The 14572-nt window shown below is 45.5% G+C and overlaps 1 protein-coding gene across 2 annotated transcripts in view; it reads right to left on the reverse strand.

Moving 5' to 3' along the window:
- Nucleotides 1-14572, reverse strand: part of CACNA2D3 (calcium voltage-gated channel auxiliary subunit alpha2delta 3) — a 913362-nt gene that overhangs the window by 432217 nt on the left and 466573 nt on the right. For both annotated transcript variants that reach the window (XM_053599985.1, XM_053599984.1), the window contains exon 10: nt 744-833. In XM_053599985.1, the coding sequence (XP_053455960.1) occupies nt 744-833 (90 nt within the window). The remainder of the gene's footprint in view (nt 1-743; nt 834-14572) is intronic.

Below are 14572 nucleotides of genomic sequence, written 5' to 3' on the forward strand. Positions count from 1 at the left end.
TGGCGCAGGACCTGGATGGATAAGGAGAGTCACTATTTTCCCCACTATCCCTCCTAACAAGAAAACAATGGCAGCTGCTGTTCTAGCTTAACACAGTTGGATCCAAGGGTCAGATTCACCAGCCCAGGATTCCCCAATGCGTCTCACAGCATATTAACAGGTGCTACTTGAAAAAGAGATTCTTTGTTCAAAGAAGTATTAGAAACACTGGGTTCAGCCGAATTTTTTCCCTACAGCACTTATTGGAGCCTCTAATATTTTACTGTATGTTGCAACTCTCCCAGGGGCTGGCACAGGGGCAGGATAGGGGTAGCACAATAGCATTCCCCAAGTATACTGAATAGAGAAGCCCTTCTTTTCTGTATGGGGCTTCAGTGAGACACATGTGAGAAGTGAGTTCACTCTATGGGAAAACTGAGAGTGTCTCAAGTGGAAAGCAACATGCATCACAAGACATTCAAACACTGGGAGACACTCATGGCCCCAGAGCCAACAAGCATGGTAGATGAGTCCAGTGACCAGACTTCACTGTCTACTCCAATCAGCAGTGGACTGTTTTGGCCTTGTGGGCTGACACCTAGCTTCCCAAAATGCCTTACACGGCTGGCCAGCCTCACTCTCCCATCCGTGCCTGTGGCTCTTGGTCAGTCACAGCTAGCGCTGACGGTAATACTAAGCCACTGTTTTCTAAGAATCCCATCTTTTCTCCTGGGGATAAAAAAGGCACATCAAAAGAAGCTTACATCGCTGAGAATGTTGAAAGCCTCATTCAGAGCTATATCCAGCATTCCGATTCCTTTGGCAAAAAGTTTGTCCAGATGCTCCCTGAAGTGCTGAAACAACAAAGCAGAAAATCCATTAGCGTCTGTCCTGTTATGCCAAACGCCAACCTTGAATGAATTAGATGTATGCTATAGCAAAACCAATGATCCCCAGACCCAACTGGTCATCATTTATTCTTTTCCATGTACATTCAAAACATAAGAACTTATTCAATGTAAAATTTACCTTCAATATTCATGTTTTAGCTTCTATGACAGTTTAGGAAAAAAAAATTAGTTGAACTCTGATAACAGTACCAGTCCACAGAGAATTGCCACTTTCCTCCCCAGTTTCATCCCTGTGACTCTTTTCCTCCTTTACCCCCTACTCTCTCTCTCGGATCACATTCAGGACCCTGCACATGCTCCTTTCCACTGGGAACCCACTCCCTGGCTGCTGTCACGCTCTATCCCTCCTGCTTTGGGAGCTCAGTGGGGACACCACCCCCACATGCCTCCTGAGCCCTTCTCAGGCCGGCCTCTGAGACTAGTTTGGACTGCTTCCTCTTCAACCCCATGCTCCACCCCACACTCGGTTCCACACTGTGCTGAAATTCCAGGTGAGCAATTTCCTAATCACCACTCAAGCCTGTGAGATTCCCTAAGACAGGGCATTACTCTGTGCCCCGTGTCTAACACACGTTGGACACACACAGAAGGTGCCCCACAGGAATCCCTGAGGGGAAAGGATAAAGACTGGATAGAGACATGAAAACTGCAATTATGGGGAGGGAGACCTCATGGGCTAGGAATCCAGAGGAGCTTCAAAGAGTCAGAGGAATAGGAAGGAGCTCTTCCAGAGCAGGTTCCTATGGCTGTGCTGGCTCTGCAAAAACCCAGCATCAGCTGGCGACTGACAGGGACAAAGAAAAGTAATTAAAAACCCCACACAGTCCTGCCACCCACAGCAAAGGGACAAGAGTGGATCCAGGCATGCACTCAGGAAGGCATGCAGGTGTGTGTGTGCAGAGCCCGTGCCTGCAGCAAGACCACCTGGCACCACCTTCTAATCCACCCATTCCAAAGGCATCCACACCCTTGTCTGCTGGAGAAACTGGCAGGAGGAGTTACCAGGAGGGAGAAGGTCAGGAAGGGTGATTTTTTGACAGAGGAGTGGCTTTCCTTCTCCTACTACACCCTGAGACTCAGCCACGCCCCCAGCAAGCCGCAGGCACTCAGGTCGTGACACCCATTCAGGGTGTGTCTCCTAACACCCTAAGGACCCTGAACCTGTTCACAGATCCAAAACAGATCACAGAGACCAATCCAGGGCCAGAGAAATGGTCCTAAGATGGTGTTCTGCCCCTGCCTGCAAACCTCAGGAAGTGGCTGAGGCAACCAGGCATTGGGGTGGGCCTCAGGTGTGCTGGCAAGATGGTACAGTGTGGACTCCAAAGCTGGGGTGGCCTCCTCATTGTGATCAGGCTTTACTGACACAAGGTCTAACATGAATCAAGGCTGGACTTGAAATTGGTGATTCACCCTGGGGATACATCAACCCACAAGCCCCCTTCCCTGGTCTGCTCCTCCCACATGGCAACTTCACCTTCGGGTCCACCACAGCAGCCACCATTATTGAAGCCTGCTTTGTGTTAGGCCCATAACAAATAGAGGGCCTCTGAGAAATCACAACCCCGTGAGGCTGCACTTCCGACTTTACCAGTGGGGGACGAGGCTCAGCAGTTGGCCCAGATTTCCATCAGGTCTGCTTCACCTAGTCTAATGCCCTCCTCTGTCCTTCTGTCCACTATACATCTGTTGCTTCTCGCACTGGGCATGGGCTTGACAGGTACCTGAGCAATCTGGCTCTAGAAGGCTCCCACATTATCCCTATATCTGGGCTAGGGCTGAGTCTACAGGTGATGCTCAAGGGGCTCAAGTGATGGGGGAGAAAAATGCTAAAGACCAGAGAACTAGGAAAACCACATGGCCAGGAGCCACACCTTACACTTCTATTTCCTTCCTTCCCAATTCCCAGGGCCCAGCTGGATGCCAAGTACATGCCAGGTCCTGCATGAACACTTGGTGACAAATGCCTGAGAAGCCAGGCATCCCCACTGCGGGTGGGCAGGGAAGAACCACCACCCAGGAAACCAGCCACCAAGAGAACATAGGCTCAGCAAGGATGACTGGACTGTGGTCCCTATACACACACCCCAGGACATAAAGCATAGTTGGTAAAGCACCCATCACACAGCTTACTGAGAGTTGGTCTTTTAAGTGGCCCCAGGTCAATGCCACTGTGGCTGGGCTCTGCCTTTACAAGTTTGTTCTATTCATCTGATGTTATTTCCATCAATTGTGTTTAATTATGCCTCATCACACAAGTTTGCACAGTGTGTGTATGTGTTTGTTTTTTTTTTTTTAACAACATAGAACAACATTTAATTTTTCTTTTAATCTATGTGTAGTTTGTCTCACGTGCCACTTCAGGCAGTGGTCACCTTTATCCCTGGACACTTAAAGAGTTAAATGCAACAACAGTTCATGAGTGCTTTTCACTTTGCTTTTATAACAAGGTCAGTTGTGTTTTGTTTCTTCCTGCTACAAATCTGGTTCCCATATTAGATGGAAAAAATATTTCCTCACGTTAAGGGCTTCCAAATGACGCCACAGGAGAAGGGCTCTTTGTTTCTTTCTCTCTCTCTCTCTGTCATTTCCAAGTTCCTTTTCCCCCCACTCTATAACCTGAGCTAAGTCAATACCCTGGTCTTTTGGGCTGCGTTTATCCATCAACCCAATTCTCCTACACAAAACCATGTCTTGCCTTCTAGGAAACTAGATCTCATGCTCTTCTGTGTACAATATGGTAGCCATGAACCATAGGTAGCTATTTTCATCTACCACTAAAAATTCAGCTCCTTGGTAGCATTAGCCCTGTTCCAAGTGATCATCAGCCACATGTGGCCAACTGTGGCTACTGCATTGACTGTGGATTACAGAGCATTGTCACCATTGTAGAAAGGGTTAGTGGACAGCACTGATCCAGAGACACACGTTAGCTATTCCTCCCTACCAAGCCACTGACAATGAATGGTGAGTCAGAGAAAAGTCTCTAAGGCCTGTGCCCAATGCATATGTGTGATTTTTGCCTGTCCAGCATCCACTCCCCTTCTTCTGATTTCTTTTCTTTTCTACCTCCTTGTAATTTATATGGTTTGGATCAGGCTAGCATCACCCTCCTTCCCAGATCAAGGGGTAGGTCTATTTATCAGGCTTATCCAATCTATGAATTCCATTCACGGGTCACAGTCATGCCTGGTCATCATTGACCCAATCTCTGGACTTTTGCTAGAATGTGTGGGGAAAAGGCTTTCTCTTTCCACTGGGGTTGCCAAGAAGTCAGGGAGGAGGCTGGGGCTGCCAGCAGTCGGCTTACACAGGAAGAGCACACCTGAATGAAATGACAGCCGAGGAGAGCAGAGCCCACCACGGAGGGGCCAAGGCAGGATTGGGACAACATGGCTCAAGCCCCCACATCCAGGCATGCCGAGCCTTTGGGTAAGTGGGCAATAAATTTGCACCTTTGCTTAACCGGTTTTAGCTGTATTGAGGCTGTTTAATTGAAAGGACCCCTATGATTATGATGACCATCATAATGACCCTTTCCACCAATACAATACCTCTCCAAAGCCTTCCCTGCACCATCTCAGCTATGCTCCCCGCTCCCCTTCATAGTCACGATCAGTGTTGTGTGGTTTACCGCACCTGTGCCAGACAGGGAGAGACAGGCTCTTGGTGCTCCCGAATTTAACAGCCATTGCTTTCACTCTCTGTGACATGGAGGAAGTTGTGATTTTGCTGAAGATGAATCCTAACCATATGCACCCTCAAAATCCAATCTAATAGCAAAGGAAGGGGCCTGGCTGACTGCCCTGAACTCTGCTCATCACTGTGGATTTCTTTTCCTCTACTTTCAGTTGTAGCTACTATAATATTCAGAAAGTGCTATATTTAATGCCATCATATCATTATCCTTATACATAAGCAATCAGTATACAGGCCCAGTGGACTCTGAGAAAATGAAAAACTAAACTGGGAGGCAGGAGATTAGGCCTACCTGTCATTTACCAGCTGAAATCCTGAGGCAAGTGGCTTTAGCTCTCCAGCCTCAATTTTGCCCCCTGGGAAATGGGGATGAGAAAGTGCCTGAGTAGTGAGCGTCATGAGTGCCTCCGACCAGCAGGCAGAACTTCCTTCCACTTCCCACTTGGACATACTCCCTCTCTACAAGCCCAAGCAGGACACCCCTTTATCTGTGCCTTTGTTTCCCTCTTTCTTCAGGGTGGTACTGTGCTGACCTCTCGCAGAGAAGATAGGACGTGGGGACCAGAAAAGATGAGACCACCTTCATTTTCTATTCACTAAAAAAGACTGTCTCCAATATTTAAAAATTTAAAAATCCTTTTAATAGAAAGCATTATACCTCGAACACCTTCTATGCCAACTTCCTTGTTTGCAACTTTATAATCTAATACACCTTGGAAAAGGGTTTAACTCACCCTTGAAGGGCCAGGCTTGGGTGGAGTGGGTAGAGACCCCAGATGATTTCACTGACCCCAGGCCCCCAGTGTCCTCAAGAACACAACTGCAGAAGAACAGAAGGCTCAAGGTCGCCCAAGCCGGGGACACACTCAACAATCCCTTACCAGAAGGGGGCCAGTTTTCATTATTTTTCTCAATTAAAATGAACAGTTTATTGCAAATGGTTACAATTCCATTTTATTATTAAACTTCAATAAAGAAGGTGAGGGTGTTTTTTTATCTTTGCTTCAGGCAACTCATGAAGCATATGCTGCTGCCCAGGAACAGGCCTCGCTTCCAAAGCAATTAGTGCAGCCTAGTACCTGGGGAGACGAGCCCGGGCGAGCGCCACTGCCTCCTGTCCCCGGTGCCAGCAGGCACGGCCATGGCCACTTATCTCCGTCAACCAGTCGCAACATTCAGGCCAGTGCAGGATCCATCAGCCTTCCATCAGCATTTGATTTAGTTGAACCATCCTGATGACTCTCTCTATGAAAATAGCAATCACGCCTTTTCCTGTCTATGTAATTGTAATAAATGTTTGAGTCTTCCCAATTAAGAAAAACAGGAAGTCAAATGAAAAGTGGACCTCAGAAGACAAAATGATAACCCTGCCCGCAGAGCCATTGAGAACTGGTGGTCCTGGCTGGGGGTACAGCTGCTACTTGGGGTAGGGTCAGTCGACCGGACACGTGAATTCCGTACTCGTTAGGCCTGGATAAGAGTTGCCACAGCAACTCAGCCATAGAAGGCTTAAGAAATTGCCTGGCCAGGTCCTCTGATGGCAGCCAGCACCAGCTGACTGAGGGCTATACGCAGACAGTGCTTTTTATGTGTTACTCCCCGTGATCCTCCTAACACCCTAAAGTAAAGCACTATTACATTCCTATTTTACACACAGAACAACAGAGGCTAGAAAGGTGAAATAATTTGCCCATGACGGCATGGCAGCAATGAGGTGGGGTGGGTTTGTGGTCACTAAGTCCTGGATCTGAATACCTGTGCCATAAGGCCCCTTCCCGACACAGGGCACAGCCCTCTGTGGCCCGGATACTGTACAGCATGCAGGAGGGTACAGAGACTTCAGTTCATGTGACAGCCATGATCCCATTCAGAGCGAGTTTCCTGGGTATGTGACCTGTGCAGTGGCCCATGGACCCATGCACAGAAGAGCCCTGTATTTGGTTTAATGCTTTGCTGCCACTGTACTGAAATTCTTAAGTTTACCTTCAAATCTGTGATTTGTCAGGGAAATCCACCAGACAAAAGGGAGTATACACATAAACAGGGGAGGTGCAGGAATATGCTGTCCCTGCTCCCTGCTGTGCACGCACACACAGCACAGAACTCTGGTGGTTGACAACAGTGCAGGTGTCCTTAACCGTGCTTGACTTGGGCAGGTCAGTTTGTACGGGCAGCTTCAGGTGGCTCAAACATGCGTCAGCAAACTTAAATTAAGGTGCTAAAGGTAGGAGTAGCCTGCAAAGGCTCTCTCATTTTCCACTGCATCAGTAACAGACATGCTACCACTTACCTTCTTCTAAAATAGAGATATGGCTCCCATCAGTACAGGCGGCCTGAGTAGATCAGCAATGTTCCAACAGCCACATCTACTCATTCTAATGCTAAACTGCTCGTCAAGATTTCCAAATCAACCTTCACAGAACTCCTTGGTCCCATCACCACTGAGCTCTAAACCCAAACTGAGGAAAAGCCCATTTGTCAGAGATACAGAGGGTGTTCATAACTATCTTTCCATCAGATATGGATATTACACCAGGAGACTATTATATATACAATATCTACTACTCAGTATTACATATATACTACTATTATATATAATATACTATTATATATATACTACTATATATATGGACTCTCCATCCTGATATAATTCCTTGGGACAACACTCCCACCTCCCAACCCCAAACTCAACCTGGCATGAGTCTCCCATGTACCCATTTAGTAGAACTCCCCTGGTGGAACTTTACAGCCTCTTTGGGGCAAATATCTCAGGGATCTAGGGTGATGCACAGTCAGTACGTTTTGCAGGAAAGGTACATGTTTTGTGATATTGCTACTCCCAAAGCCTGCAGGCCAGCAAATCAGACAGTCATTTGATTCCGTGGGGAAAGCAGTGACATGGTATTTCTCAAAGATGAAAACAGAATGGCTGACGAGAGCTGGTACGAATGAGGGAGGCCCAGCTGTTTGCAATTTGGGGGAGAAAGTACAGACACTGACACAACCACATCTGAGCCCTTCCCCATTTCTCCCTCGCATTGTATATAACAAATTGATGTGTCTGAAGGTAGCAGCTGTTTAATGCCAATGCCAAATTAGGGAGAGGATAGATCCCCTGGATGCGAACAGTGACTGTTCTTTCATACCAGGCAGTCAGATGAGCTATAACCTCACTTCGATAGCAAAAACACTAATTATTTCATATAGGATGGTGGTGGTAAGCCCAGAATTGGCACTTCTCTGAAACTGGGAAATACCTAATGCGGAAGAGCACTGTGGCCAAAGCAGTCCACATGTGCAGGTAACTGTGGAGAAGGACATGGTGGTCCTCACCAGTGAGCGAGGCAGTTGGAGAGGGTGTTCTGCCATACCTAGGAGCTTATCGTCTTCTGGTGAGGTCATGTTGCCTTGTGAGCGAGTCTCAGTGAACCAGGCTCCGTGAGCCTCAGACTGAGAAAATACCGCATGGACAGGAGCACTCGATCTGTGTTTCTGCGTGGTGTGGCAGTGTGTGTATAAACAACAGGCCTCCCCCTTCCCATCTTTCTGACATTTCTGAAAACCCAAGTTCAACCTTTATAAATTCTATAAAAACCTTGATTTGATTCAAATCTGTTTCTCAAGGGAAGAATGCTTTCATCAGCTGCAGTGTGCCAGAGCAGACAGAAGTCAGACTTTCAGTTAATTCCAAACACAGTGCCACGCTCTGAAGAAGCTTTGACTCTGAAGAGAGGTGCATGGACAGGCAGCATCGGGGAGAGTCCGCTGCACGTGCAGGGCTGTGGGTGCCATGGGGGACAGGCGTGTCTCCATCAGACACCACCTCACAGTCAGGCTGACAGTCCTCTGTACCCAAACCCAAAGCTCTGGCCCAGGGTTCAAGTGCAGAAGTGCTGAGACACACTTGCCCATTCAACGGTGACAAGCATTCATTTCTAAAATAGCTTGACAAAGACATGTGACCCCAGGAGAAAACTAGATTAGAATGTTTACTTTGTGATCACTTGGAAGACTTATATAATACATTTTATAAAACTTGTATTCAATTAAAATACAAGTGTTTGTTTCGGCAATCTCTGTATTTTGCCAAACTTAATTACACACGAGCATTAAACTTAATTGTCTGACTTTCTTCCGTTCTCATTCAAGTTTGTGAATAAACAAATATTCTGTATAGCACTATTTATTTCTTTAAGGTATGAACATTTGTTTGACCAGTTCCCTGCTGATGAAAATTTAGGTTTTCAGTATAATTTTTTTTATACATTACTGCAGTAAACACCTTTGTACCCATATGATAGTACATATGTATAGTAATAACATTATAAAAAGTCATAGAAGGTAAATTATTGGGTCAATAATTTCTTCATTTATGCCATGCAGAGTTACTGTGAGGATGTAATGAAGCAATCTAGACAGAGTCCGGCACACAGTAAACATTATATCTAGGTAGCAGGTGCCTATGACTCACAAGCCCTCTCAGCACTGGATTTTGAACCTATTAGAGTGTCCATATTGAAATTCTAAAAACAAACCACCACCACCAACCAAGTTATAGGTTCCTATAATGGGAAACCTTGGATGTGGCTGCCTTGGGAAAGGAGGGACCAGGATTCAGCAGTGCACTCAAGACCAGTCTTTCTCATCTGTAATAGTAATAACATCTCCTGGATCTACTGGGGTTTCTTTCTGCCAGCAGGCTCTTGACCACACAGCTGCCTACATCATCCGCTTCACATCTTCCCAGCTCAGTCGGCCCATTGGCAAGAGCTAGGGCTGCCAAATAAATATAGGATGTCCAATTAACTTGAAATGCCATACAAACAACAAATAAGATACTAAAAATGTATTCATTGTTTATCTGAAATTCAAAGTTAACTGTTTGTTTGGTTTTCTAAATCTGGCAACTTTATACAAGACCAGTGTCAGCAATATTACTATCAGAAGTGTCCCTGAAAATATTGATTAGTGCAGCTTGGGTTATGTGTCTGGGCCTAGGCCAATTAGGTGGCCAGAGAATGGACTTAGATCATGTGCCCATGTTTGAACTTGATGGTTTTGACCTTTTGCTACAGAAGAACTCTAAGATGCAGCAAGAACTGTGGAAAGCTCCACCTAAATGTCACCAAATGCCTTTTATAAGGGCAGAGGGATTTCATGGAGAGGGGATGCTGTACAGATAAGAATAGTCATCTTATTTTTTAGAGCTAGAATTTCACCCTGTTGCCCAGGCTAGATTTCAGTGGCACCATGATAGCTCACAGCAACCTCCTGCCTTAGCGTCCTGAGTAGCTGGAACTACAGGGACATGCTACCACTACGGCTAATTTTCTAAATTTTTTGTAAAGATGAGATCTCACTGTTTCCCAGGATAGTCTTGAACTCTTGGCCTCAAGAAATCCTCCTTCCTAGGCCTCCCAAAGCCCTGGGATTATAAGCATCTCCCAAAGCCTTGAGATGACAGGCATGAGCCATCGCACCTGGCTAGAAGAGTCACTTTCCAGAAGTTTCTTGGAGGGTGCAGCCCTTCAGTGGCAGTGGCACAGTCCACATTCCCAGAGAAATGCACTGACGTAGGCCAAGGGAGCGAAGATGTGCCCGGACACACTTCCAGACTAAGTCAGCGCTGTCCTCTGCAGTAGCATGCGGAGTGGGGAACACATGCAGAAGGGGGATGAGAAACAAATGGTAGGTTTTCTCGGGAAAAATCACAATACGCCCCTCAATAGTGAGAGAGAAGGGTTTCAAGAAAACAATGATCCTGGGAAGGTTTGAGGACTAGCAGGAAGACAGTGCCCAAGCTAGAAGAGAAGAGAATACCACGGACGACGGATATTCAGTAGGTGTTCTTGCACACCAGCCTCGACACCAGGCACTTGTGAACTGCGTCTTCTTGAATCCTCACAGTAATTCAAGAGATAAGGCGGCACTCTTCTTACCCACCCTTTCCAAATGAGAAAACAGATTTCCATCACTTGACTAGGTCTCACACCTAATAAATGGCAGACCTGGGATTTAAATCCAAAATGGATATTTTTTTCTCCCCCAGAAACTTTCTATAATGGAAAATTTTAATTATCAACTCATGACAAACCAATACCCCACCACAACCTGCTTCTGTCCTCCTTATAGGAGCCAGCTCTCAAATGATCCACATCTCCTGATACTCAGACCCTGTGTGGGGCCCTCCAACTTGGTACCAGTGTTGGTCTCTATGACCAAAAGAATGTAACAGAATTGATGATATGTCACTTGCAAGATTAGGCTGTAAATGATATTATGGCTTCTACCATGGCTACTCTTCTGATCTCTCCTGGATGCTTCCCTCTGGGAGAACCCAACTGCTTGTTCGAACACCCTCATGGAGGTGCCATAGAGTGAGAAACTGAAGGTTCCAATCAACAGCTATCAGAAACTGAAATCTCTTTGCAACAGTCATATGAATGATGTTAAATGTGAATCTTCCAAGCTAGCCAACAGTTAGAAGCCAATATCCTGAATGCAACTTCATGAGAGACCTTGATCTAGAACAACCCAGCTAACTATTCCTGGATTCCTCATGCTAGAAACTATAAGAGCTAATGCATTTTTGTTGTTTTAAACTATTAAATTTGAGGGTAATTTGTTCCCCAACAACAGATAACTAATACAACCCCATCCAGGTTATTCTGAAGCACATCCCAGACATCCTATTATTTCATCTGTTAACATTTCAGTATATAACATGTGTCTCTGAAAGAAAAAGACTTTTAAAAAAACAAAAGTACAATGTACATTCTGCTTTATGTCAATCAGAGTTATACAGTTTAAATGAGGATCCAGATAAGGTCCACATATTGTGACTGGTGGAGAGGCCTCTTAACTATTCCAGAAACTTACTTTTCTTAAAAATTTTTGTTGAAGAAAATAAGTTACAGATCACGAAGAATCCAGATTTTACTGATTATACTTCTGAGATGGCCCTTACATGTCCCTCCGTCCCCTCTGTGATAGTAAAGTGGTGGTTAGATTTAGCAGCTTGACCAGAGTCGGGCCTGACCACCTATTTATTTATTTATTTACCTGGCATTTGCTTCATTCATGGGGTTGTTACTTCTCTGAGACAACTGTCTGGCAGCCTCCTTGTGATGCTGGTACCACTGACGTGCCGTGCCTAGAATTGTTAAGTCATTAGGGGCCACAGCACAGTGGCATTTTAATTCTATCACTCTTCCTCATTTATTAGATTAAAAAATTTCTATGAATAAGAGCGTCCTCTCTTACATTGCTTAGTTATTTGAGGAACCACTTGCAGAGGAAAGTTGGATCAATGTGGCTGCACTTCATTTATTTATTGGTTTTCAAAATAAAGATTGGTCCAAAGATGACCAATGAGGAGCTCCCAACCCCCCTTTTAGTATCATTAATGTTTTTTCTGCTTCATGTTTTTAGTATTGGCATGAACTATAATATATATTATGTGTTTCTGTCTTTGCTGGAATTTTATGTTTGTTTCTGTGGGGCTAGGGAGATTGCCCCATCAATTTATCCCATCTCTGGCTATTGGGAGCTGCTTCTCTTCAGGGTTGCTCCCCAGTTTTTCTACAGTAGATGATGGTTTCCTGCTATCACAACAAGCAAAATGTTACAGGCTTATCTTGTTCATCTTCTGCCCCTGACGTAGAATAGGCCATTTCTCTAAAAGACCAATAAACCCACTATTCCTAGCCATTGACCCCCTATAGCCTCTATATGCTCTTTGGGTACACATTTGAGGAATGAGAGGGAAGGAGAGGCAGGAAAACGGAGCTGAAAGGTACCCAGGGAGGGGCAAAGACGGAAAACGGCAGCACGGCATCTGAGAAGCTCAGGAAGGGCACAAACTATGTGCAGATCTTAGTTCAACAACCTGGCAAGTGAAGAGATGAACTAGGAAACAAGAGTGGCAACCACCTGCTAGACCCTTCAGGAATTGCTCCGAAAACCAGCAGCACAGTGAGGGAAAGTTGCAGTTAGAACAATTTGATGAAAAAGGCTGGTGGTTCATGCTGCAGTGAGGCAGGTTCTGCCATTGGTCAGGACCATAGGAGAATTCAGATTCCATCCTCAGGACTGGAGGGGAATTCCAAGGACACCCATTACGTCCAACCACATCTGTACTAGATGAAGTGAAATCTGACTATAGTAACCCTACATCTTTGCTATCCTGGGCTCTTCTCTTTCATCATGGTACACATTTGACCCCAATATCCTTACTCTGGCTTATAGTCATTCATTGAGTCATCACATGTTTACTAAGAATCCACCAAATGACAAAAACTGTATTTGATCAATTAAGCAGTAGCAAACCAGGACTCTTCCTACAGAGTTCACATGCTAGAGGAGACTCAATCAGTAAGCACACAGATAAACGCAAGAGTAACAGGTGCCATTGAGGAGAGGACAGTGGTGTTTTGCTAGTACAGAACAGAGAAACGAAACAAGGACCCAGAGTAGGGGTGTTAGGGCATAAGATTTATAGGGAGGGGAAACAGGATGTGCCAAGGCCCTGGGGCAGGAGGAAACAGCATCCATAAATAACTATAACAAGGTCATTGAGCCAAAGTACAGAAAGGGAAAAGGAACATGGTGCACCAGGAGCCCGGAGATATAAGTAGAAGCTAGACTAAACCAGGAACTTATTGGTATTCAGAGTTAGCATTCAATAATTATTAGCTAGAATGGTTGTTTAAGGATCAAGAAGTCTTAAGACTCAGTTGTAAGATAGAATGTGAACTCCTTTCCATGGGACAGAAAGCCTTTCTAGAGACCCCCCAGACCAGCAGTAGGTGGGCCATGAGCATATACAGAGGCCCACGGCCATTCACATGTTATAAAACAAACAGCAATAATCCAGAGGAAATACAAGTATGGATTTTTCAGCTTCAGGACGTGAGATCAACAGAGAGTTTTACAGACAAATTGCATGCCCCCATTATAGAAAATTAAGATTCAATCACTGGCAAGGGAAACAAAACAGCAGAAGAAATCTCTCCAACAAAGAATTTATGACATGTCAATAAAGGAAATTTTTTACTTTTTTTATTCACTGCTGGAAGGCATACCTCTTTTAAACATCCAAGCAGTTTTCTGAAGCAAAATGCTTCTTAGCAAACGTGCCATCTACCTGACAGGTAGAAATGCAAATTAGCAAACATAATGTGCATAATAAGAGGGCTCCTGGCTCAGTCACGGGTCAACTCAGCACCCACCATGCTGAATTCTGCCACTTTGGTCCCCTTAGAGAAGACAGTCTCTTAACATTTACTGTTTGCATCCACCCACAAAGCCCGGGAACGCCGCCCATGCCGCACAAAGCTGCCTCGTGTTTGGCCATGGGTGGTCCACTGCATAGCAGTTCACCAAACCCCCGCCTATGCTATGTCTCCCAGCCCTGGAATATGCAGGGTCTCCTCCTCTGCACATAAACCATCTGCCCCAGCAACGTAGGGTTTTGAGATAACGGTAGTAGGGAGTCATCTAGCCTCGTCCACCACTGTGGATTGGTGGGTCAATTTCAACTGGCTGAGAAATGAAGTTCTCTCTTGGTAATTTGCCAACAGACATCCTCCAACTCCTTAGCTGGGTTTATCCCTTCCCAGAGCTGGCTTTCCCCCAGCTGTTAAGACATCTTCCCAGTGCCCTGGAGGTTATCTGCTTTTCAGCCTGGTAGGCAGCAGGTTTCATGAGTTTAATTAACACATCCTACCTCTAATTGAAGTTAAAGGGACTTTAGAAAGAAAATCATTATTTCCATCATGGAGAGAATAATAGCAAAACATGCTAATTCCGGACCGTCTGGCTAGTTCTCTTCACAAGCATAATACATGCAGGAGCTACAGCAGGTCTCTCATTTGGGATTCAGGCCCTCCCTGGGCCTCCCAGACTTCACCTTCACAAAGCCTACTTGGCCTTTTCCTCTGTTGCTCAGGATCCCTGGGCTACTTCTGATTCAAGGTGGATCA

Source organism: Nycticebus coucang, chromosome 8 (genome assembly GCF_027406575.1).
Source record: "Nycticebus coucang isolate mNycCou1 chromosome 8, mNycCou1.pri, whole genome shotgun sequence".
In the NCBI taxonomy this organism is placed as follows: Eukaryota; Metazoa; Chordata; class Mammalia; order Primates; family Lorisidae; genus Nycticebus; species Nycticebus coucang.